The sequence below is a fragment of the Stegostoma tigrinum genome, chromosome 2 (genome assembly GCF_030684315.1).
Source record: "Stegostoma tigrinum isolate sSteTig4 chromosome 2, sSteTig4.hap1, whole genome shotgun sequence".
Lineage (NCBI taxonomy): Eukaryota > Metazoa > Chordata > Chondrichthyes > Orectolobiformes > Stegostomatidae > Stegostoma > Stegostoma tigrinum.
The window spans coordinates 117382822-117410049 of NC_081355.1; the positions used below are offsets into that span (position 1 = coordinate 117382822).

The 27228-nt window shown below is 41.9% G+C and overlaps 1 protein-coding gene across 3 annotated transcripts in view; it reads right to left on the reverse strand.

Moving 5' to 3' along the window:
* LOC125466429 (LIM zinc-binding domain-containing Nebulette) overlaps window positions 1-27228 on the reverse strand; it is a 278097-nt gene that overhangs the window by 105126 nt on the left and 145743 nt on the right. For all 3 annotated transcript variants that reach the window (XM_048560919.2, XM_048560926.2, XM_048560935.2), the window contains one exon: window positions 5246-5353. In XM_048560919.2, coding sequence (XP_048416876.1) covers window positions 5246-5353 — 108 coding nt within the window. The remainder of the gene's footprint in view (window positions 1-5245; window positions 5354-27228) is intronic.

Consider the following 27228-nt stretch of genomic DNA (forward strand, 5'->3'; position numbering starts at 1 on the left):
TATTAAGTTTTATTCATATTAGAAAGAACACTCCACTCTAATTTCCAAAAGAATTTGCTTCTCGGTGAAATGACTTTCTGAATCCAGCTCATTTTTGATCAAAAGAATGGCGCCAGATGTTTGCCTTCAAACCGCTATAAGCTCCCGATCATCACTGCTAATGTTGACTGCTCAGAAAAGTATTCTGTACTCCTAGAAGATACTGCCCTGATCAGGTTTTATGTAGTTTGTACCAGTTGGTGGGTGACTCTCCTCGAGTAAGAATGACCATCTGCCTTTGCATGTCACCTCGTCCTTTGTCCACTACTGTGGATGATTATCACCCTTTCCTGAAGCTCCCCCTGCTCAATGAAGAAACAAGCAAATAGTCTTAGCTTTTTTTACTGTCTGGTTGAGATGACGAGCAATCCACAACTTTATAAACATGGCATAAAAATTCAAACAGATGTCCTCAAATGTCCTCAATATCAAAGATGAATCTGCATATTTGAGAAAAAGAATCCCTGTGTCTTGCATCAAGAATTCCTCTAGCCTATTGTAAAAGGCGAGTTACAATTGCAATCCACAGGATAAATAATTTTCACTATACAGTAGCTCAGCAGGCAAATTGAAAGTTATTCCGCATGTTCAGGTTGTGTTCTGTTGTCAAAGAACAGTAAAAAAACAACAGTAAAAGTCAGTTTCCAATTCCCAATGCAACTTATGAACATTTCCAAGGACAAACAAGAGATGTCCTTTACCAACACCTCCAGTACCATTAGATCCTGTGCATGTGTAAATATGAGAGCTCCAAAACCTCTCTCCAATCCAAATCCGCAATCACTTATAAATGCACCACAAATTCCACCGTCACATCCCACATTGCAGAATATTCCCTTCTCCAGTATTTGCCTTCAGACCAAAGATAGCTTGACTGTTGGCTACTGAAACAAGACTTCTATCTTACTTCTCTTACAGATCACCTGACATGAGGTTCACCATCAAGGCCCAATACACTCTCACTTTTACATTTACATGCATGCTAAGTAATGTATTGATGGCAGAACTGACCAAAAATGGATGATTGGATCTTGAAACACAAATAATTTGATACTATTTTACCACAGTAACATTTCACTGGGATTTTTTCACAAAAAGTTGGAACTACCTGATGCTTTTGTAACAAAAATCATTTAAAAATACTGCACATGCAAAATTTAATTTGGTGCAGTCATGAACTTCAATTATGATAATACTCAAAGTCATGCAGAACAACTGTTTGACCAGCTGGAGTTAGAGATTACCAATAAACTCACTGGTGTCTTTTCTTTAGATGGTGGTTTCCAGTACACTTCAGTTCCTCAATTCTCTCTGTCAAATCATTAAGGAAAGCATTTTTTCTGCAAAACAAAATGCAAAAACTTAATGGGAAAAAAATTAGTGATCACTACTGTTGAGCTGGTATTCCCCATGGTTTTATTTACATCTATTAACTACATTTCCAAACTTAATACAGTTCTTTTGTTCCAATTTAAAAGCCAAATTTTTACACTTGAATTATGACATGGGGTATATGCAGTACTTCCTGTGAAAAACGGCTGGAACAAAACACAGTGGCAGGTTTACAAGTATTCTAATCAAGAACAGATGGTTCAGGCTGTTTTGATGAGTGCTTCCTAGATTCATGTTATTACAAGGTACCAACAATTTGTAAACATTGGCTATGGCTAAAAGGGAAAGACCTTTAATAAAATTTTCAAATGGCCGAAAAGTAACTCCTGTTTGGATTTTATCTTCTCATAATTACAGGCCATTTTTACCCTGCCCATTCAGGTTTTGCATAGTTAAAATCAGGTTGGAATCTGAATTACAGTACCTCAGGCCACAACATTCTGCAGATACCCTCTGTTCAGTCTAAAGACGTGACACCAAGCTTTCAGTGGCCTACCATTTTAATCCTCTGCCTTGCTCTCTAACTGACATCTCTGTCCTTGGGCTGTTATAATATTCCTGAGAAATGCATGTAACCTCAACAAACAGCACTTCATCTTAGGCGCTTCAGTTAGGCACTTTACAGCTTTCCAGGCTCAAGAATGAGTCCAACAATTTTGGACCATAAACTCTATCCTATTTTATTTTATTTTCTTTGCATGTTTTGTTTTTTCATTCTTATTTTTGCTGTTAGACAGCAGGCCAACTCTAGGAACATTGATGGTTTCTTATTTGACTTCACCACATATCTCCCCCACCCGCCACACACTGCTTTGGCCCTGTTCGACTAAACGTTCTGTCATTCAGTCTCTCCCACATTCCACCTTATCATGAGCCTTCCTTTGACATTGTTCCACCCACCCTCGTTCAAAATCTACTACATCTCTAACTTTTTGCAGTTCTGATAAAAAGGGCATCAACCTGAAATGTTAACCCTTATTTCTCTTTCCATAAATGTTGCTTGATCTGTTCTGTAATTCCATCATTTTCTGTTTGTGAAGTGATTCCAACAGCAACACAGCAAATTTTGATGATTCTACTAAAATAAGGACTTCTCTGGTCAGAATGACGTCCAATGTCAAATTCCTCATCTCTACAAAAGATCAACCACCCAGGAAAAACACCCCAGAGGATGTCACTTTCATGCCCATCCCAAAATCCAAAACAGGTTTAGTCTTAGGAGGGATGGAAGGACAGAAGTATTTCAGTGATGCACAAGCTTTGACACAGCAGCCTGCTAGAAATTGATAAGTTAAACATGTAGCACCATTATTTTTCTTTTCACTAGGTGTCCATTGATTACAGCTTTCTCCTGTTCAAAACAAAGTTTCTGTATCATCACCAATGAAGGAAAATAATTACAGGATTGCAGTGCAAAGGAGAATTAAAGTTATTTATTGTGGTTGACATAATAGCTGATACAAAATAATTGTCTGAATACTAGCTCATATGATACGGTACCGATAATATACAATAAATTGCACCTTCTTTTCAGTTCTGCAATCTTGGATTCCAGATTAATGCAATGACTCCACCTTGTTCAATCCAAGCTGACTATAGTATCTCCATTAAATGGTCTGAGAGGACTCAGGTGTAACACTTTCGCTCTGATAAAAAAAAATTATATGAAACATTCACTCAGTGTCCATCTCCACTGGTGCCAATATACAACATAAAACTAATCATAACTCAATGTACACTGTCTGTTAATACGTAAGGACATCTGCAATGGTGATACGTGCTGTTCTTTGACCCTTACATAATGCTAAAGCTCAGCAACTAGAAATTATAGCCATACTACATTGTGCCTTGAAATACCCATTACTGTCATGAAAGTTCGTTTTGAAACACTGAAATCTCCCATGGGCTGAAAACAGCTCACCAAAATACATATTTTAAATCCAAAATAGTGTAATTGTGGTTCTTAACTTACCTATTATTTGAAAGAAAGACAGAGGAAGCTGACAGAAAGTCACCTGTTGCATACGTTGAGCATAATTTCAGGTAAATTTAAGTCATTGTTGAAGTAATGCAACCAATTTCTAATTGTTGGAAGAAGCTTGAAATATAAGCAAGTAAAATTAGGAAAATATTTTAGACATTACCATACTCAGTTAACAGATGACAGACTTTTTAAACAACCAATTTCACATTATGAGGAATATTAATCACGTGCTTTCAAATAATATATTGTTTTATTGCCCTCATCCTGTGAATAAACAAAAAAACACACTATACCAAGAAACAAACTATGCCAGCCAACAACATGTCAAATTTACAGCGAGTTTTGATATATTTAAAAGAATTCGGAAATTACTCATATTATCTCATTAAATATACCATTCACTTTAAACTACCAGGACCAGTTAAAGTCATTTTATAGCCTGCAAACATAGGTTATTCACTGGTTAACTCACCAAAGATCAATTAACAAGTGCTAACATAATCCACAATGCAAACATTTTCTGAGGTTTAACGATAAGCAGATGAAAGTTTATTCACATGATTGATCACCTTGCTCTGTGTGCATACCATGTTCAGTACACATTAAATCACTTTAAGGGTATATTTCACAAATTGTGCCTTCAGGGTTTGATTCGGTGACTGTGGCTTTTTGGTAACAAACCAGGAAAATAAAACTATTTACTCTAGATGCAGAAAAAATACTATTGATGTATTTAGTTGCTCATTGTTTCAAAATATAAAATAATTTAAATTTGAACTTTTAAACAGTTAAACAGGCCTACCTTTTTTCATAATTTTCTTCATTGCCCATCAGTCTTTGTAGATGCACTGAAGATTAACTTGTGAAACTCAAAATGTTCTACTCAAAATGATTAATTGTGCTGTCAATGTGCCTTAGTGACCTTGGGAGTGGTGTGAAAACAATTCTTGGTAATAGCAAACACCAGAAAAATCCATTGTGCTCAGCCAAACATTTCCATGTTAATGTAATTAGTTCATGCAGCTTAAGTTGTGATCCACTGCATTTACACAATTCTTAAAGACCACAAGAATTCCAATCTGATCTTAACACTTCTTTCAATTTGGAAGTAAAATAATTGAACAGAAATTTAGCATTATTTTTCAAAAGGACAAATATATTATTTAAAAATAAAATTCGGTTAAATAAATTTCCTATGATTCATGTGGTCTTCAACAGACAATGCACAGACAGAGGAACAGATTTTGTATCGGTACCTTTACTTAACATAAGATGTATTGAACTTGAATTAATTCAGGTAGTAGAAGATCAAGAAAGCCTAACATCCCCTCAGTCTGCACAGACCTTCAGAGATTAAGAGATGGGAAAACAAGTAAATATAACTTTTGAAAGAAAGGCAAGATTATTGCAGTTTTAAACATTTTCTGATTTGAACCAAGTTGTGATGGTTACATTCATATGATGCATGGTGTGTTTTTGTGCATGTCCATGTGTATGTCACAAGCATTCACACAGCCTCATGTGCACTTCCAGAATCTATATGAAATAAAATGATTCCCACTTTCTGAGAACACATTAACACATTTGTTTTTTGTGGGGCAAATTATATATTTCAACAAAAACAAAATGAGGTGATTTGAGGGAAAATCATCCAGACTTCCCATTTCAGTCCACATTCTATACACAGGCATTCTATTTTCACCACACACACATATACGCACAATCATTCCCTCCTAACACAGCAGTTCCATTTTCATTGTCCACAATTTATGAACAAAACAAGAAATAAAAACTGTCCTCATGCATGTTCTCCCACAGAACATTACATACATTACTGATTTGCTCTTGAGTTCTTTTTAATCTTTGCAGTTCAGGAGTGTCAGTAACAATGCTAAATCCTCTTCCCCGGTTCTTTTCGAAGTCTTCTTTATATTTGGCCTGGAAGGAAAAGCAAGTGTAATTTAAAGGAGCATATCAAAGTTAATAACTTAATTCATTTATTTCTGTCCCTCTCTGCTAACAGAAAATTTAGAATTATACTACAATGCAAAGAGGCGTTTCACGGTCCTATGATTTAAATGGATCAATTAAATCCTATTTCCCTGTTCTTTCCCCTTAGCCCTGTAAACTTTTTTCCCTCAAATGTTTATCCAATTACATTTTAAGACTTAGCACCTTTCCTCCACCATCCTTTTGACCACTGCATTCTAGATCATAACTCTCTATTAAAAATGCTTTCCTTACGTTAGCTCTGATTCTTTTTAACCAATTAACTGAAGTCTGTGTTTTCTGATTACCCACCCTTTTACACACTAAAATAATTTCTCCTCCTTCATTTTATCAAAACATTGATCATCTGAATACCTCAATCAAATTTCTTCTCGAACACATATTGGTCTTAGGAGAACAGCTAGCTATTCCAATACCTCCACAATAAAGTTCCTGATCCCTGAAATATTAATTCTGGTATTAATTCTGTATTAATAAAGGGGTCCCCAGATGAGGTCCAGCGATTTTTTTTAAAGGTTTAGCATTGCTTTCTTGCTTTCATATTCCATTTGCTTCAACTTATAAAGCCAAAGATTCCACAAGCATTTTAACTGCTTCCTCATGTTGTCTTGCCACATTCAAGAATTTCTGAACATTCACCCCAGGCCTCTTTGTTCCTATAATTTATTTAAAATTGCACTATTTATTTATATACTATTCTCCTCATTCTTCTTTCCAGAATGTAACTCTTCACTTGGATATTGTGTTAAATTTCAGTTGCCTGGACTATGACCCTAATCTTAACCCTATTTCACCAGTTTTCTACGCCCTCCCAAAATTTCCTAACATCCATCCCATTATTACATTTCCTCGTATCATATCCATCTGCAAATATTGAAATCATGGCCTTGCATATCCAAGTCCAGTTCATTAATATATTTTAAAAAGAGAAGTGATCCTAACTCCAGCCTCTTCAAAAATGTCACATTCATGCTGTCTTTGATCCAGTAGGCTTTCATTTTGCTGACAGGTCTATTATGTGTAACTTTATTAAATGTTTTCTACAAGTCCATACACACATCAAATATTTCAATGGCTTCATACAAAAAAATCTTGGAAATTAATGCTGGGGATAAATATGAAGATTCATTTATACCCTATTGTCAGAGGGTTTTCAAATTTTCGCAATTTATCTTCTTGCACCAATATTTGTTAAGCCCTGCCCAGATTTACACACAAAGAAAAGGTATCAAAATTGGAGGAATAGCAACTAAGGTAGGTCAAGAAGGTTATTCTTGGAGAACAATCTGCAAGTTTTCTAGCTTAGGATAGCAGCTAAGTACAAGTCAGAATAGTGGTGAATTTCTTAGGTGCACCAGGCATCGATTTCTACAGTAGTAAATCCTAGAATCAATAAGAGGGCACACACTATTCGATTTACTAATGAGTAATAAATCACATTTAGTTAGCACATTAATGATGTGTAAACAAGAAACTAAAAGTGATCATAAGATGATCAAGTTCAGCACAAAGCTCAAAACGAAGAAGTGCAATTTGCTGAAAAGCCTGATTATAATTCACAAAAAAACCAATTCAGAATGGAGCATGAGAGATAATGGGAACTGCAGATGCTGGAGAATCCAAGATAATAAAATGTGAGGCTGGATGAACACAGCAGGCCAAGGAGCATCCCAGGAGCGCAAAAGCTGACGTTTCGGGCCTAGACCCTTCATCAGAGAGGGGGATGGGGAGAGGGTTCTGGAATAAATAGGGAGAGAGGGGGAGGCGGACCGAAGATGGAGAGTAAAGAAGATAGGTGGAGAGAGTATAGGTGGGGAGTTAGGGAGGGGATAGGTCAGTCCAGGGAAGACGGACAGGTCAAGGAGGTGGGATGAGGTTAGTAGGTAGATGGGGGTGCGGCTTGGGATGGGAGGAAGGGATGAGTGAGAGGAAGAACAGGTTAGGGAGGCAGAGACAGGTTGGACTGGTTTTGGGATGCAGTGGGCGGGGGGGGGGGGAAGAGCTGGGCTGGTTGTGTGGTGCAGTTGGGGGAGGGGACGAACTGGGCTGGTTTTAGGATGCGGTGGGGGAAGGGGAGATTTTGAAACTGGTGAAGTCCACATTGATACCATTCGGCTGCAGGGTTCCCAGGCGGAATATGAGTTGCTGTTCCTGCAACCTTCGGGTGGCATCATTATGGCACTGCAGGAGGCCCATGATGGACATGTCATCTAAAGAATGGGAGGGGGAGTAGAAATGGTTTGCAACTGGGAGGTGCAGTTGTTTGTTGCGAACTGAGCGGAGGTGTTCTGCAAAGCGGTCTCCAAGCCTCCGCTTGGTTTCCCCAATGTAAAGGAAGCCACACCGGGTACAGTGGATGCAGTATACCACATTGGCAGATGTGCAGGTGAACCTCTGCTTAATGTGGAATGTCATCTTGGGGCCTGGGATAGGGGTGAGGGAGGTGGTGTGGGGGCAAGTGTAGCATTTCCTGCGGTTGCAGGGGAAGGTGCCGGGTGTGGTGGGGTTGGAGGGCAGTGTGGAGCGAACAAGGGAGTCACGGAGAGAGTGGTCTCTCCGGAAAGCAGACAGGGGTGGGGATGGAAAAATGCCTTGGGTGGTGGGGTCAGATTGTAGATGGCGGAAGTGTCGGAGGATGATGCGTTGTATCCGGAAGTTGGTGGGGTGGTGTGTGAGAACGAGGGGGATCCTCTTGGGGCGGTAGTGGCGGGGGCAGGGTGTGAGGGATGTGTTGCAGGAAATACGGGAGACGCGGTCAAGGGCGTTCTCGATCACTGTGGGGGGAAAGTTGCGGTCCTTGAAGAACTTGGGCATCTGGGATGTGCGGGAGTGGAATGTCTTGTCGTGGGAGCAGATGCGGCAGAGGCGGAGGAATTGGGAATAGGGGATGGAATTTTTGCAGGAGGGCGGGTGGGAGGAGGTGTATTCTAGGTAGCTGTGGGAGTCGGTGGGCTTGAAATGGACATCAGTTACAAGCTGGTTGCCTGAGATGGAGACTGAGAGGTCCAGGAAGGTGAGGGGTGTGCTGGAGATGGCCCAGGTGAACTGAAGGTTGGGGTGGAACGTGTTGCTGAAGTGGATGAACTGTTAGAGCTCCTCTGGGGAGCAAGAGGCGGCGCCGATACAGTCATCAATGTACCGGAGGAAGAGGTGGGGTTTGGGGCCTGTGTAGGTGCGGAAGAGGGACTGTTTCACGTAACCTACAAAGAGGCAGGCATAGCTGGGGCCCATGCGGGTGCCCATGGCCACCCCCTTAGTCTGTAAGAAGTGGGAGGAGTCAAAAGAGAAGCTGTTGAGGGTGAGGACGAGTTCGGCTAGGCGGATGCGGGTGTCGGTGGAGGGGGACTGGTTGGGCCTGCGGGACAGGAAGAAGCGGAGGGCCTTGAGGCCATCTGCATGCGGAATGCAGGTGTATAGGGACTGGACGTCCATGGTGAAGATGAGCTGTTGGGGGCCAGGGAATTGGAAGTGCCTCTTTGTAGGTTACGTGGAACAGTCCCTCTTCCACACCTACACAGGCCCCAAACCCCACCTCTTCCTCCGGTACATTAATGACTGTATCGGCGCCGCCTCTTGCTCCCCAGAGGAGCTCGAACAGTTCGTCCACTTCACCAACACCTTCCACCCCAACCTTCAGTTCACCTGGGCCATCTCCAGCACATCCCTCACCTACCTGGACCTCTCAGTCTCCATCTCAGGCAACCAGCTTGTCCATTTCAAGCCCACCGACTCCCACAGCTACCTAGAATACACCTCCTCCCACCCACCCTCCTGCAAAAATTCCATCCCCTATTCCCAATTCCTCCGCCTCCGCCGCATCTGCTCCCACGACAAGACATTCCACTCCCGCACATCCCAGATGTCCAAGTTCTTTAAGGACCGCAACTTTCCTCCCACAGTGATCAAGAACGCCCTTGACTGCGTCTCCCGCATTTCCCGCAACACATCCCTCACACCCCGCCCCCGCCACTACCGCCCCAAGAGGATCCTCCTCGTTCTCACACACCACCCCACCAACCTCCGGATACAACGCATCATCCTCCGACACTTCCGCCATCTACAATCCGACCCCACCACCCAAAACATTTTTCCATCCCCACCCCTGTCTGCCTTCCGGAGAGACCACTCTCTCCGTGACTCCCTTGTTCGCTCCACACTGCCCTCCAACCCCACCACACCCGGCACCTTCCCCTGCAACCGCAGGAAATGCTACACTTGCCCCCACACCTCCTCCCTCACCCCTATCCCAGGCCCCAAGATGACATTCCACATTAAGCAGAGGTTCACCTGCACATCTGCCAATGTGGTATACTGCATCCACTGTACCCGGTGTGGCTTCTTCTACATTGGGGAAACCAAGCGGAGGCTTGGGGACTGCTTTGCAGAACACCTCCGCTCAGTTCGCAACAAACAACTGCACCTCCCAGTCGCAAACCATTTCCACTCCCCCTCCCATTCTTTAGATGACATGTCCATCATGGGCCTCCTGCAGTGCCACAATGATGCCACCCGAAGGTTGCAGGAACAGCAACTCATATTCCGCCTGGGAACACTGCAGCCTAATGGTATCAATGTGGACTTCACCAGTTTCAAAATCTCCCCTTCCCCCGCCGCATCCCTAAACCAGCCCAGTTCGTCGCCTCCCCCCACTGCACCACACAAACAGCCCAGCTCTTCCCCTCCACCCACTGCATCCCAAAACCAGTCCAACCTGTCTCTGCCTCCCTAACCTGTTCTTCCTCTCACCCGTCCCTACCTCCCACCCCAAGCCGCACCCCCAGCTACCTACTAACCTCATCCCACCTCCGTGACCTGTCCGTCTTCCCTGGACTGACCTATCCCCTCCCTACCTCCCCACCTATACTCTCTCCACCTATCTTCTTTTCTCCCCATCTTCGGTCCGCCTCCCCCTCTCTCCCTATTTATTCCAGAACCCTCTCCCCATCCCCCTCTCTGATGAAGGGTCTAGGCCCGAAACGTCAGCTTTTGTGCTCCTGAGATGCTGCTTGGCCTGCTGTGTTCATCCAGCCTCACATTTTATTATCTCAGAATGGAGCATACCAGGATTGCACATTTAGGTATGGCTGACATCAGTGGACTGAGACAGTGAGTGGGCAATCTGTTAATGGTTAAAATGACAGAATACCTGCAAGACCTTTTCAAAAACAATTTGTGATACAGATCCAGTTTATACTGCAAGAAACAAGAATTCTATTTGTCCTAAAATGTTAGCTGTAGACAAGAGGTAAATCCTTGTATCTGTGTGAGTTTCTGCCTGGTGCTTTAGCTTCCTCCCACGGGCCAAAATGTGCAAGCTGGTGGATTGGCTTTGGTAAATTGCCCCATTGTGTCTAGGAATGTGCAGGCTGGATGGATTAGCCATGGTCAATGTGGGGCTTACAGGGATAAGGTAGGGGAACTGGGTCTAGAAGGACGAGTGCAGACTCAATGGGCCAAATGGCCTCTTTGCACACTGTAGGCATTCTATTCGATGAAAAGGGAGTATGAAAAGAAACAGATGTTGAAACAAAAGAAATAGTAGTTGCATTAGGAAAAGGGGGATGATCTGGAGCAATGCAAATTGCTAACAGTGATATGTCAATGACAAAAAGGAAACGATGAAAATGCTGAAATATTACTTTGTGCCAGTACAGGAAGACCGTTAAATTTCCCAAGGATACTAGTATTGAAGGAGAACAGGGCTTCAACCAAGTTAATATTAAGGAAAATAACAGTAATGAAGAAATCAAAGGTTTCGAGGTCAAGGGTAGTTTACATCAGACAGCTTTAAAGGAAATAGGCAAGAATATTACAATGCACTAATTATAATCTTCCAAAGTTGTCTCAATTTGGGATCTGTTTGTTTAAATTGGAAAATTGAGCCTGTCAGTCTGCTACTTAAAAAGGGTAATAAAAGGGGAACTAGGGAATTATAGACCAATTATTTTGACATCTGCTGTCAGTAAATTATTCAAGTCTATAATTGAGGATAGGGTGACTGAACACTTTGAAATTCTTTAGGTGATCAGAGAAAGCCAGCATGAATCTGTAGAAGGCAGGGACATGTCTGAGAAATTAGAATTTAATTTTTTTTTGCACAGGTAAAGACACAATGATGAGTGGCAGCTCAAATGATTAGTCAGAATATCACAAATGGCAGACAACAACTAAAATGCAAGCCAGGAGAAAGAAATTAGAAATGTGACAAAACTAGCTAGGAATGCAAAAACAGAAAGCGAGAGTTTCTACAGCTATTTAGAAAGGAAAAAAAGTAAATGTTGGTCCTCTGGAGAGTGTGAATGGGGAGTTTATAGGGAAAGGGCAGATGAAATGAACAGATATTTCTGAAGGGTCACAGGACCTAAAACATTAACTCTGATTTCTCTCCATAGATGCTGCCGGGCCTAGATAGATTTTCCAGCAATTTCTGTTTTTGTTTCAAGCATTTTACTTCTGCGTCCACGACAGCCAATACAAAAAAAACTCAGTAAAAGCTTTAAAATCAGGCATGGAAGACAGAAGGAATTTAGCAAAATTACAATCACAAAGCAAGTGCTACTAAGCAAACTGATAGGGCTGCAAGCTGATAGGTCTCTGGGCCTTGATGGCTTCATACTACATCATAAAACAGGTTACTAATGAACTTCCAAATGTGTTAGTGCAGAATTTTCAATATTCCTTCAAGGTACCGTCAGACTAGAAAGTAGCAAATATAACCTCTCTGTTCAAGAAGGGATGGAGGCAACAAACAAAAAAGATAGGTTAATAAAATGTGAGGCTGGATGAACACAGCAGGCCCAGCAGCAGCTCAGGAGCACAAAAGCTGACGTTTCGGGCCTAGACCCTTCATCAGAGAGGGTCTAGGCCCGAAACGTCAGCTTTTGTGCTCCTGAGATGCTGCTGGGCCTGCTGTGTTCATCCAGCCTCACATTTTATTATCTTGGAATTCTCCAGCATCTGCAGTTCCCATTATCACAAAAAAGATAGGTTAGTTAGCTTTACACCTGTTGTGGGAAAGGTATTAAAACAGATCAATGGGAAAGTAATAACTGCCCATCTAAAAAAACTCAACGTATTCAGGAAGCATCAAAGGTGCTTTGGTTTTATCAAAGGGAAATCATGTTTAAATGATTTAGTAGAAGTAACAGGTGATGCAGATAAGAGGGAGCCCATAGACATACTGTACGTAAACTTCCAAAAGTGCTTGACACAATGCCATACCAAAGGTTACTGCAGAAAATAAGTGTTCAGTGAAGGGGAGTGTTCATAGTTGTGTAGATTAGGTGGGTTATAGGGGTATGGGTATGGGATGCTCTGTGGGTCGGTGTGGACTTGTTAGGCTGCAGGGCCTGTTTCCACACTATAGGGATTCTGTGATGGATTCTTGCAAGGCAATGGAATCAAAGGTTATTGGTTAGGGGAAGCGGGGTGCTACATGGGAAAGGGAAGTTCAAAACACTGATAGATCAGCCAGGATTGGGGGTATGGTAGTGTATGGACATGGATAGGGAATTGGTTGGCAGACAGGAAAGAAGGAAAGAAAGAAAGAGGGGTTTTTTCTTGGTGGCACTCAGGGACTAGTGTGTTATTGTCAGGATCAGTGCTCGAGTCCCAACTATTCATAATATATTTAAATGATTTAGACGAGGAAACTAAACGTAGTATCTTAAAGTTCACAAATGACACAAACCTGACTGGGAAGGTAAATTGAGAGGAGGATGCAGAGATGTTTCAGTGTGACTTGGACAAGATGAGTGAGTGGGCTTAGGTATGGTAGATGAAGCATAATGTGGATAAATACGAAGTTATCCACTTTGGTAGCGAAAGCAGGGAGGAAGATGATCTGCATGGTGATAAACTGGAAAAAGGAGAGACGTAACGAGATCAGGGTGTCCTTGTACACCAGTCATTTAAAGTAAGCATGCTGATACAGCTAGCAGTGAAGAAGGTAAATGGAACAGTGGCCTGTTAAGTGACAGGATTCAGGCGCAGGAGCAGGGATATCATAGTGCAATTGTACAGTGCTTTAGTGAGACCACACCCAGTGTATTGTGCACATTTTTGGTATCCTTAATGGTGGAAGAATGTTCAGGCTGTGCAGGGAAGTACAATAAATACTATTTGCTGGGATGGAAGGACTGACATATGAAAAGAGACTTGATCAGTTCGGAATATATGGAACAGACTGGAGTTTTGATGAATGTGGGGGTTCTTATAGAAATCTATTCTTACAGAAGTGGATCAGATATACATTGGAGGGATGTTCCTGATGGCCAGGGAGACCAGAAGCAGGGGTTACACACTTAGGACACGGGGTAGATAATTTAGAACTGAGATGACAATTAATTCCTTCACCCAGAAAGTGGTGAGCCAGTGGAATTCCATCTACTCCCCAATTACATATAATTCAAAATCCAAAGAAATTTTCTTTCCTATCAGATTTATACATTTGACCTCACATTTCCTGTCACATGAGCAGTGAAGTTTCTTCTTTGAATATTCACACAATTTAGAGCTTAAACTTTCTCAGTCTTTTAGTAATCTGAGGTGTACTAACCAAGCACTTTGGTCTGCAAGTTTTCACAAACTGAAACTTTAGAGGCAACGTATTCCCTTAACTCCTCTGAACAATCTCCTTTTGCATGCAACTTCAGCGTAGCCTCCTTCAAACTAGGCCTAAAAGAATTTGAATTCAATTTTTAAAACTTGTCCATTTAGATTCTGCTACAGTGAATGACATATGTCTTGTCTCTCTCGTCATAAAGCCTCACATTAGGAACAAACTTACAACATAATCAAACTTTAACTCAAGGGGTCTTTGCAAGCATTTGATCTCTGTGATACATGATAGTTTTAAAGTCACAATTCTATAAGGACTGACCTAATTAATTTTTAAACTCTTTCCAAAAATGAGCCAATGTGCATATGTCACTAGTTTAAAATCCAAACCCTAAAAGTAACTGAAATTGATAGAGATCTAATTTTCAAACCTCTTATCACAATGGTTATATGCTGGAAACAGTGAAGGTCCAGGTACAGGAATCATTAATCAGGGCCTGCATGGGCCCTAATTATGCCTATCTCTTTGTGAGGTACGTCGAACATTCCTTGTTTCAGTCCTATTCTGGCTCCCACCCATAGCTCTTTCTTTAATAGACAGATGATATCTTTGGTGCTGCTTCCCTCTCATTTCCAGAATTGGAAAGATTTATTGATTTTGCTTCCAATCTCCATCCTGCCCTCACTTTCACCTGGTCTGTCTCAGACTCCTCCCTTTCCTTCCTTGGCATTGCTGTTTCTATTTCTGGAAATAGACTTGCCACTAATATCCACTATAAACCCACCAACTTCCACAGTTATCTGGACTGTATATCTTCACAATCTGCTTCCAATAAAGACTATTCTATTCTTCCAGTTCCTCAGTCTCCACCGCGTATGTTCTGATGGTGACAACTTTGACAAGCAAACATCTGCAATGTCACCTTCTTCCTCAACTAAGGGTACCCCAGCACGACCCACAACTGGGTCCGACCAACACTTCCGCCCTCACTCTCTCTCTTCCCTCCCACAACAGTGACAGGGTTCCCCTTGATCTTAACTACCATCCCACCAGCATCCACATCCAGACAATCCACCACCTCCAGCAAGACATCACCACTTGACAGCCCCTGCCCTCCCTTGTTTGCCTTCCACAGGGACCGTTCCTTCTGGGACACAACTGTCTACTCTTACTTCCCAACAACACCCCACAGCCCCACGGCACCTTCTCCAGTAATCGCAGAAGGTGCAACACCTGCTCAGTTACCTCCTCCCTCCTCAGTATCCAAGGGTCCAACATACCTTCCAGGTGAAGTGGCGCTTTACCTGCTCTTCTCACAATCTAGTCTACTGTATTCACTGCTCACAGAGTGGTCTTCTCTAGATTGGGGAAACATCCTGTCTGCAAAAATCAACCCTGACTTTCCATCTGCCTGTCACTTTACCACACCACCCTGTTCCCCAGCCAACAACTGTGTCTCAGGCTTGCCATAGTGCTCCAGGGAAACTCAGCAGAAGCTGGAAGAACAGCACCTCATTTTCTTCTTGGGGACCCTGCAGCCTTCTGGATTCTATATTGAGTCCAATAATTTTAGGGTTTGAACTCTCCTGTGTCCCAGCTCCACCCCCACACACCCGGCCTTGTGATTAAGTCTGCTATTACAGACAATCCACTATCAGCCACTAACATTAACAGCTACCTACCCACCTAGCTAGATCGTTATTGTTCTTCTGTCTCTTTGGGCTTGATCCCTACTGACGGTTTACTCCTTATCCCGTCCCCCATGCTACCTTCTGCACAAAAACTGACCATTTCCTAGCTACTCTCAGTTCTGAGGAAGGCTCACCAGACCCAAAATGTTAACTCTAATTTCTCTTCACAGATGCTGCCAGACCTGCTGAGCTTTTCCAGTAATTTCTGTTTTTTGGACACAAATCAAGAAAATGTATATGAAAAGATACTGAATATCTTTGCTTCTTTGTGTCCTGACCTCAAATTGACTAACACCTGATGAAGGAGCGAAGCCCCAAAGGCTTGGGTTTTCAAACAACCCTGCTGGACTATAACCTGGTGTCGTTGGATTTTTGATCTTATTCACCCTAGTCTAACCCCAGCACCTTCACATCATGTCTTTCTGTAGGTCTCAACACATCTAAAACAGTGCAGTTTCTCCCCATCTACTCTGTCCAGACTCCTCATGATTTTGAATCTGCCTAACAAATCTCCTCTCAAATTTTCTCTTTCTCAAAGAGAACAGCCAGTTTCTCCAATTGAGCCTGTCACTCAAGGTTCTCATTTCCGGTATCATTTTTGTAAATCTGTTTAGTATTCCTTCTCATATCTTGCTTCTTTTCTTCATTTATGCAATGTGAGCCATCACTAGCTAGGCTAGCATTTATGCACATCGCTAATGACCCAGGAGAAAGTGATGGTAAATTGTCTTCTTAAACTGCTAAAGCCCTTCAGGAATAGGCATAGCCACAGTGCTTCTGGAAGCGTGGTTTTGTAAGTTTGTAGATTATACCAAAAATTGGTGGTTTGCACACAGTGAAGAAAGTTATCTAAGATTACAAAAAGGTCTTGATCAATTAGGTCAATGGGCTGAGGAGGGGCAGATGCAGTTTAATTTGGATAAATCCAGGGTATTGCATTTTGGTAAAACTAGAAGGGCAGGACTTACACAATTAATAGTAGGGCCCTGGGTAGTGTTAGAGAACACAGAGACCTCGCAGTTCACATACATAATTCTTTGAAATTTGCATCACACTTAGGCAGAGTGGTTAAGAAGGCTTGCCCTCATTGCTCAGACCTTTTGAATAAAGGAGTTGGGATGTCTTGTTGAGGTTGCACAAGACATTGGTGAGGCCTCTTCTACAGTACTGGGTGTAGTTTTAGTCATTGTTACTGGAAGGATACGGGAGAAGGTTCAGAAAAGATTTACCGTGATGTTGTCAGGAACGGAAGTCTGATTTATAAAAACAGGTTGGATAGGCTGAGGTAGTAGGAACTGTTGATGTGGAGAATCAGAGATAACAAGGTGTACAGCTGGATGAAGACAGCAGGCCAAGCAGCATCAGAGGAGCAGGAAAGCTGATGTTTCGGGCTGAGACCCTTCTTCTACTGCCCTTCCCCTTCTAGATGGTAGTGTTCATAAGTTTTGAAGATGCTGGAGGAGAGTTTGGAGAAGACTTCACAAGTTATTGTAGTCCATCTTGAAGATGATACACACAGCTGCTGCAGTATATGAAGGTGAAGCGAGTGAACATTGAAGGCGCCAGATATGGTGCCATTGAGGCAGGCTTCTTAGTCTTGGATGGTTTTGAGCTTCTTGAGTGAAATTGGAATTACTGTTATTCAGACAAGTGCAGGGTATTCCATCTTATTCCTGTCTTGTGCCCTGTACATGGCAGACAGGCTCTGTGGACTTAGTTGTCACAAATTTCCTAGTCACTGACCTGCTTTTGTAGCCACAGTATTTATGTGACTGGTCCAGATCCTTTTCTGATCAATGGTAACCCCCAGAATGTAGATAGTGGCTATTTCCAGCAATGATAATGACACTGAATGTTGAAGAGGAAATAGATTCTCTTCTTGCCTCTTATTTTATATTGCCCCTGTGGATTCTTCCTATTGCAGTGTTTCTCCTGACACCTCACCATGTAACTATCTATTTCACCAGTCCTTCCACAGCCTCTTGAAGTCTATCACAATGCTCCTCATGATTCATGAAACTTCCTGCTGCCAACAGCCAAACCAACATACTATTTGATATGATCCACCAGTGTTCAGGACATACAGCCTTCATACCGAGCCTTGCACTGGCACTGAAATTCATAAGAGCACATTTTTCATTTGAGCAATAGGTAGAACATCTTTTGTGGCTGATGGCAGCATCCTGTTGATGGTGAATACTTTGTCGCACCAATGAAACACCCCAACGTCACCTGCTGTTCAAACCCTTTGTGTGACTTAACACATTCCGGGAAATGTGGAGGAAACGGGTTCAATTAAAGCATTCAAGAGAGCTTTGCATGGTTACTTGGATAGAATGGTATGTAAGGGTACGGGGAAACGGCAGGTAACTAGTGCTAAGGAATTGAACCAGTCCAGGCACAGGAGGCATCCTTGTGCGCTGTAACATTCCTGAGATTCTATAATTCCGTGATCCTTCGAGGTCAGCTGGGCACTTTTCAAGATTGAAACCAATGGTCTTTGTTTTCACAACACAGAGTGAGAAATGATCCAATCAGGGTCGCCATTATCTTGCAGAGCACCTCTGCTTCAGCTTCAAACTTGTGTGGTCTATGAATTCCCCTAATTATGTAGTTGCCAATATCATAAATCTTATAGTAAATGGAACTATAGGAATCCAGCATGAATATGGATGAGTGAAGTTAGATTATTGGTAGAAAATGGTGGAGAAATCCCTAGCCAATTTCACAACTTGTACTTCCAGAAACCTAGCTTAAAAGTTTTAAAGTTTATATTTTCGGGGATAAGAGCATATATACATCCAATTTTTTTTTTAATATTGATGTTTTTTGTATTGTACATAATTCAGAAAATAATACAACTTATTCATCAAAAACAATATCAAAAAATGGATAACAGTCTATTATTCCTAAGAGTTAGGAATAGCAGAAACAAAGTTTATTTAATTTATTTGCAGTGTAAAATTTACTAGACTACAAATAGTGAGCATTAAGATACTTTCAATTTTGGATCAAAAGGTGAAAGTAGAAATATAGTTGTTTACTTTCTATTTGCTGGGAGAAATTTCTAAAAAAATTTCAATATTAAGGTCATGGTTAGATAGGATACAAAAAAGATACCGTACTGTACCTTTCCATATAAAATTTGAATAAGCCGAGGTAAATTTGAAGCTAGACACAAGTGGAGCAAGTGTGTCTTCAAAATATTTGAAATTATCACAATAACAGCAGCATGATCAAGTCAGTCCCAAGTGTGTCAAAGGTGTGAATTTCTACATTGGAGCAGAAAAAATTTCATGGAAAAATTCAAGGTTCCTGTAAGGACACAGGTAGTTTTCTGACTTAATTTTAAATGCACTGCAAGTACGCTGTAACTTTAATGTCTTGATGCCAATTCATTATTTTTTGGAAATATCTTACAATGGAAGACAGAATTATATACTCAGCCTAATGAAATATCAAGCCAAAAGAAACACAAACAGAAGGAGTGGAAAGCTCCTACAGGCAACCAGAAGGCAGACAGCATCAGGCTAAATTATGTATTTATTGGGAGGGCAGAAAAATCGGGAACTTGTGTGCACAAAGGTCTGAACCTACAATATAAGCAGAAAAACATGCCAAATTGAGCTTAAAGGCTCCCATTGTTTTCCTGTACTTTTTTTCTCTAAATATATGCTGTAAGGCACGTGGAAAATGATGTTGAGCTGAACTTTAGGAAGCTTAAAGAAGGAATGCATGCAACTGAAAAGGGTAGGAGACTTAAGCAGGTTTGAGGTTTGGGATGAGTTCGTAGGGGAGGATGTAAAGGACAATGCAGCTACAGAGAAGTTAGTGGGAACCAAGAGGACAAAAGATAAAGATTGAACTGTGTGCCAAGAGTTCAGTGTTGGTGTCAAAAGACTTGAGCAGAGAATTAGGCATTCTTGAGAATTCAATGGTGCTAAATAGAGAAGAGTTTTATGCATTAAAACCTGACAGTTAAAGTGGGATTTAGTCGAAGAATCATTAGAGAAAAGGTGAGGTAGTAAACAAAATTAAGTCGCACAGGGTCTCTTTCATAACCAGGCTGCAATCTCAGTGACTGGGGGCAAAATCAAACTAAATCATGTCCTTAGTCCTTTAGCAGTCTGTCAAATTCCTGCTGGAACAGGACTTGATTTCTGAAGAAGGGTCTAGGCCCGAAACGTCAAACTTTCCGGCTCCTATGATGCTGCAGGGCCTGCTGTGTTCATCCAGCTCTACACTTTGTTATCTTAAATAAGAAAAGGCTTCCACCTCATCATTTAGCAAAGCTGGGGACAAAGAACAGATAGTTTTGAAATCTAGCATTGCTAGAACTTCAGGTGGATATTTAAAATTTAAGTGGACAGTTTTGGAATGCTTCCCAAACACAGAGCAAATGTATGTTCAATGAAAAATGATGCAATTCAAGCTCTTTCTTTTAATCTGTTCCAGTTTCCAACGATTACAGACTCAATTATGTTGCTACAACACTTTGCACTATGATAAACGGGTCCCTTTCAGAATGGCAGGCGGTGACCAGTCGGGTACCACAAGGTTCGGTGCTGGGACCGCAGCTGTTTACAATATACATTAATGATATAGACAAAGGAATTAAAAGTAATATCAGCAAATTTGCTGATGACACAAAGTTGGGTGGCAGTGTGAAATGTGAGGAGGATGTTATTAGAATACAGGGTGACTTGGACAGGCTGGGTGAGTGGACGGATGCATGGCAGATGCAGTTTAATGTGGATAAATGTGTGGTTATCCACTCTGGTGGCAAGAACAGGAAGACAGATTACTATCTCAATGGAGTCAAGTTAGGTAAAGGGGAAGTACAACGAGATCTAGGTGTTCTTGTACATCAGTCAATGAAAGCAAGCATGCAGATTCAGCAGGCAGTGAAGAAAGCTAATAGCATGCTGGGCTTCATCACAAGAGGAATTGAGTATAGGAGCAAAGAGGTCCTTCTGCAGCTGTACAGGGCCCTGGTGAGACTGCACCTGGAGTATTGTGTGCAGTTTTCGTCTCCAAATTTGAGAAAAGACATTCTTGCTATTGAGGGAGTGCAGCATAGGTTCACGAGGTCAATTCCCGGAATGGCGGGACTATCATATGCCGAAAGATTGGAGCGACTGGGCTTGTATACACTTGAGTTTAGAAGGATAAGAGGGAATCTGATTGAGACGTGTAAGATAATTAAAGGATTGGACACTCTGGAGGCAGGAAGCATGTTTCCACTGATGGGTGAGTCCAGAACCAGAGAACACAGTTTAAAAATAAGGGGTAGGCCATTTAGAACAGAGTTGAGGAAAAACTTCTTCACCCAGAGAGTGGTGGATACATGGAATGCTCTGCCCCAGTGGAGGCCAACTCTCTGGATACTTTCAAGAAAGAGATGGATAGAGCTCTTAAAGATAGTAGAATCAAGGGTTATGGGGATAAGGCAGGAACAGGATACTGATTGTGGATGATTAGCCATGATCATAACGAATGGTGGTGCTGGTTCAAAGGGCCGAATGGCCTACTCCAGCACCTATTGTCTATTGTCTATGGTATGCAAGTTTTTTCACCCCCATCTCAAGGTGTAACCCAAAGCACAGTAAATTGAACAGGCACCTCCCTGCATTATGTGTCCCATGTCCCATGCATACAGGTTCACCTAAAAGATCTGACCAGAATTTCAAGGTGATACAATATTGCTGGAATGCCTATTTTCGTTATATTAGCTGCTCACGGCTATCGCTTTCAACTAAGCATAAAAACTACGTCAAATTAATTTTACAAAGAGCTTAGCACTGACAAACATCATGTAGAGACCTGACCCAAGAAAAATCTTCAAGTGTTTGCTGCATTCTTAGTGTTCATGTAGAGTTGGGCTTCATCGCTTCAAAGTGCACTCTGCACTCCTACAAAAGATGGATCCTGGGATTCCTGATTTATGAAATCTAAGGCCATGAAGTATAGGGGTGATTATGCCACTCAGCCCATCGAGTCTCCTCTGTCATTCAATAATGGCTGATATGTTTCTCAATCCAATTCTCACCATATCCTTGTTCCCCATACCAATCAATAACCCATCTCTCTCTTAAATACACTCAATGACTTGGCCTCCACAGCCCTCTGCAGCAATAAGTTCCACAAATTAACCACCCTCTGCTGAAGAATCTCAGTTCTAGAGGGTCATCTTTTCACTCTGCGGCTGAGCCCTCTGGTGTCTCTCCTACTGGTGAAAGCATCTTCTCCATATCTATTCTATTCAGGCCTCTAAGCATTCTGTAAGTTGCAATCAGATTCCACCCCTCAACCGCGATCCCCACCCACCCTACACTAAACCCGTCTAAACTCCATCAAGTACAGACCCAGAGTTCTCAACCACTCTTCATATGACAAGCCCATCTTGCTCAGAATCCTTCTTTCAAATCTCCTCTGGACATCCTCCAAAGCCAAACATTTTCTTTCAATACAGGGCCCAAAACTGCTCACAATATTTCAAATGTGCTCTGACCAAAGCCTTATACAGCTTTGGTCAGCTGTAGTATATTGCTGCACTTGTATTCTAGCCCTCTGGAAATGAATAATAACATTGCACTTGCCTTCCTAACTGCCAAGTGAACCTGCCTGTGAATCCCAAGTATCAGTACCTTCTGTGTTTGAGATTTCAACAAGCCTTTCCCCATTTAGAAAATAGACTACATCTCTAATCTTCTGATCAAAATGCAGAACCTCACATTTTCCCACATTATATTCTGCCACTTCTTTGCACACGCTCACCTAGCCTGTCTAGGTCGTCTGCACCTCCACACTTCCTCAATACCACCTGACCCTCCACCTACCTTTATGTCATCTGCAAACTTAGCAACAATGCCCCAATTTCCCTTATCCAGATCATTGGTGCATAACGTAAATAGTCGTAATCCCAACACTGATCCATGCAGAACTCTTTTAGTCTCCAGATGCCATTCTGAAAAAGACCTCTTTATCTCAACTTTGTTTTCTGCCAGTCAGTCAATCCTCTGTCTGTGTCAGCACCTTGGTCCTAACATCATGGGCTCCTACCATATATAGCAGCCTCCTGTTCAGCACCTTATCAAAGGCTTTCTGGAAGTCTGAACAGATCACATCCACTGGCTCTTCTTTGTCTAACTTGCTCATTGTCTCCTCAAAGCATTCTAACATGTTCATACTTTGAAACACAAGCCCATAAAGGGATGTATTTATTTTCATTTTAGAGATCTGATAATCAAACACTTCCTCCTACTTATGAACAGCTATTTCATATTGTCCTACATTGTGTTCCAACTTGCATACAAATCGAATTGCGAATGGACTCAATGATGGAAACCATTTGCAATCCATGGACTGCGCACAAACTGCATTAGAACTAAGTGCTTTAAAAGGAGATAAAGCTAGTCTAGAGGTCTAGCCAGAAGCATTCTAAATTTTTTTTGTGGTGAGTGGGTGAGAATAAGAAATGATAACAGTTGCGCGGTGAAGCCAGGAAGGAAAGCAGGCTACTTTTCATTCAATCATAGAAAAGTACAGCACAGTACAGGCCCTTTGGCCCACGATGTTGTGCCGTGGAATAAACCTAATCCAAAAATAAAATAACCTAACCTACGTACCCCTCAATTCACTTGTTAATTTAGATTCTCCAGCATTAGCAGTTCCTAATATCTCTGTAGCTATTTAAGGCTGCTCAGCCATTCGATGAGATCATGCCTGGTCGGATTTTAAACTCAAATCTACGATCGGCTATTGCAGAAAATTTGGAGGCATGGGATTGAGGGTGGTTTAGTGGTTTGGATCAGAAGTTGGCTAGCTGTAAGTAGACAGAGGGTGGTGATTGATGGGAAATGTTCAGTTCAGTTACTAGTGGTCTACCGCTGTTTTGGGGCCACTGCTGTTTGTCATTTTTATAAATGACCTGGATGAGGGCGTAGGAGGATGGGTTAGTGAATTTGCAGATGACACTAAAGTCGGTGCAGTTGTGGATAGTGTAGAAGGATTTTGCAGGTTACAGAATGAGGTAAATAAGCTGCAGAGCTGGGCTGAGAGGTGGTATATGGAGTTTAATGTGGAAAAGTGTGAGGTGATTCACTTTGTAAGGAGTAACAAGAATACAGAGTACTGGTCTAATGGTAAGATTCTTGGTAGTGTAGATGAGCAGAGAGATCTTGGTATCCCATGTGCATAGATCCCTGAAAGTTGCCACCCAGGTTGATAGGGTTGTTAAGAAGGCGTACAGTGTGTTAGGTTTTATTGGTAGAAGCATTGAGTTTTGGAGCCATGAGGTCATGTCAGCTGTACAAAACTCTGGTGCGGCGGCACTTAGAGTATTGCATACAGCTCTGGTCGCTGCCTTATAGGAAGGATGTGGAAGCATTGGAAAGGGTGCAGAGGAGATTTACCAGGATGTTGCCTGGTATGGAGGGAAGATCTTATGAGGAACGGCTGAGGGACTTGAGGCTGTTTTTGTTCGAGAGAAGAAGGTTAAGAGGTGACCTAATAGACACATTCAAGATGATCAGAGGATTAGATAGGGTGGACAGTGAGAGCCTTTTTCCTTGGATGACGATGACTAGCATGAGGGGCCATAGCTTAAAATTGAGGGGTGATAGATGTAGGACAGATGTCAGAGGTAGGTTCCTTACTCAGAGAGTAGTAAGGGCGTGGAATGTCCTGCCTGCAACAGTAGTAGACTCGTCAACGTTAAGGGCATTTAAATGGTTGTTGGATAAACATGGATGACAACAGAATAGTGTAGGATAGATGGGCTTCAGATTGGTTTCACAGGAATCATGACAGACACATTAGCCATCATTTCAGCAACAAGCCCACTTGCACAGGCATCCAGCATGCAACATTTTGTGCCAATTCATTCAGAGATGGAACTGAAAAGAAACTCAGGCAGAACCAAGTTTTGTGAAATATTTGTCTTTGAATTATTAAATGCCATATAAAATTTTAAGAACATACTGTACACAACTCTTTCATTGTTCAAGATTAACTGTAAAATATTGCAATAGAAGATATGTTCAGCACCATTAAAATGGAGAGTGATCTTGCCAGATCTTGAAGGTGAGGAAGAGTTGTGGTTTGGCAGCATTTGCTGGGGCACAACTTTGGAGCTTGAACACATTGTAAATGTATTAGGGTTCGTTAACAGTGGGGGAGCGGAGGCAAAGTCACAAACTGCATTACGGACGGGGGGGAAATGGTAGAATCAGGTCCCATTCTCACCTCTTGACTGAGCAAAAACAGATGTGTTTTAAAGAAAAGTGTTTCAACCCTAAGTGTTGTAACTGTGAAGGCAGAGGTGACATACTTTCTCGTAAGGCTTTTTAAAAAGGCTATATGTTTAATAACTAGAACATAGCAAGAGATGAAGATGCTAGAAGTCAGTCGACACAGTGTGGAGCTGGAGGAACACAGCAGGTCAGGCAGTATTAGAGAATCAGAAAAATCAATGTTTCAGGTTGGGACCCCTCATCAGGACCCAAAACATCAACTTTCCTGCTCTTACGATGCCACCTGACCTGCTGTGCTCCTCCAGCTCCATGCTGTATCAACTCTAAATGTTTAATAACTTTCTCTGATTTCGCTCAAGTTCAGGACTTGTGAATTCCCTCCAGCAATAGCCAGGTTTGGTTCCACAAACAGGTCAGTAACAGACATGGTTTGGGGCATTTCTTTTTGCTCTTACCATCGTCTCTTCGGCATCCTTCATCAGAAGCCTGGTTTCAATCAGTTGATCACTAATTATTTTTTACAGTCCTCACAATGGTTTCTGACACCTTGCCTACTGACTGAGAATGTTGCTTTCACTTTTATCCGTTTACATATCTTTCCGATAGAACGGAATTCTTTTCTATCTCATTATTTGGAATCCACCTCAAAGTCAACAGATCTGCTAAATTTATTGTGAACAAGGTTCTGTAAATATATGAATAAAGGAAAACACTAAACCACAGGTAAGGACTGTTGCATTCTAATGCCTCCTCAATGGAATGTCCTGAAAGGACATTCACATTTTTATGTCTCATTGACATACTTATATATACATATCCTAGTTTCCAGGGCCTCGTGCTTTTCCATGTATATTGACAGGAAAATAAAAAAAATCACCTGACATCAACTCCATTTTCTTTTGAAAACACAGTATAGACTGTCTTCTGAAAACAGGAGGCCTGGCAGCATCAGAGGAGCAGAAAAGTTGACGTTTCGGGTCAGGGCCATTCATCAAATATTTCTGAATAACGGTAGCAACCCAAAATGCCAACTTTCCTGCTCCTCTGATGCTGCCCGACCTGCTGTGTTCCTCCAGCTCCACACCTTGTTATCTCAGACTCCAGCATCTGCAGTTGTTTTTCTCTCTTAATTTTATTTGCTGGCAGGTAAACAGGAAGTCCTACGTCACCTGCTTGTACCTTCCAGGTTCCAGCTTTCATATGTAATATTTAAAAAATACCAAGACAGAACTTCCTTCCGTGAACCAGTGAATCTTTCATCCTGGCCCTCAAACAAGCCTGGAAATGACCCTGAAGGAGAAGTCAGCCCTAAATGTGCCTATTCCATAGCGTTTCTGATGCAGGGCATGACAGCATGCCAGGATATCCTATTCCATAGAGAAGGTAACAAGAGGCTATCCTGCCTGATGAAGGCAGTGTGCGTAGAGGTGGCCATGGAGACAAACACACAATTACCAAAGAGGCTTGACTGGAAGAGCACTGCAAGAGCATGTATGATTCCTTGCAGTGAGATTGAATCAGTACCATAGTATTCTGAACTCCTCACGTCCTTTATGTCTACGTTCTGTGTTGTAGGGCCTCTAGGACCTAGAGCAACTTCATAACACTGTCACACAGCTTCCCACATGGCATAAATAGTACAATGTTGGAGGAGTTAGGTAAGCGTGAAGCAAGGTGCACATGTAAGTAACAGTATCTTAACAACATAATAATAAGTTCAAAACCTGGTAAAACTCACAGTACCTCTTTAGCTCTATATAATGTTAACATGCTATACACAGAATATTTTGCAAAACTAAGCTTGAAGACAGTTCTTGATCTTACAATCTCCCCAACCAGTCTGGCTTGAACCCAATATGTCAGGTGTGGCCTAATAAGCACAAGACAAAAGATGTCTTACCACAGTAAGGTAGATGACAGACGGCTCTATTACACAGCGAGAAGATTTGATTACTGGAACAAGGACATCTTGCTGCAATTTTACAGGACATTAGTGAGGCCCCATGTGGAATATTGTGTACAGTTTTGGTCTCCTTATCTGAGGAAGAATATTCTTGCTATAGAGGGAGTGCAGCAAAAGTTTACCAAATTGATTCCCGAGATGGTAGAACTGGCATATGAGGGGAGATCGAGTCGGTTAGGATTGTATTCAGTAGAGGTTAGATGAACGAGAGGGTGTCTCATGGATTAGACAGGTTAGATGCAGGAACGATGTTCCCAATGGTTGGGAACTCTAGAACCAGGGATCATTGTTTAAGGATAAATAATAAACTTTTTAGTACTTTAGTATTTTTAGAC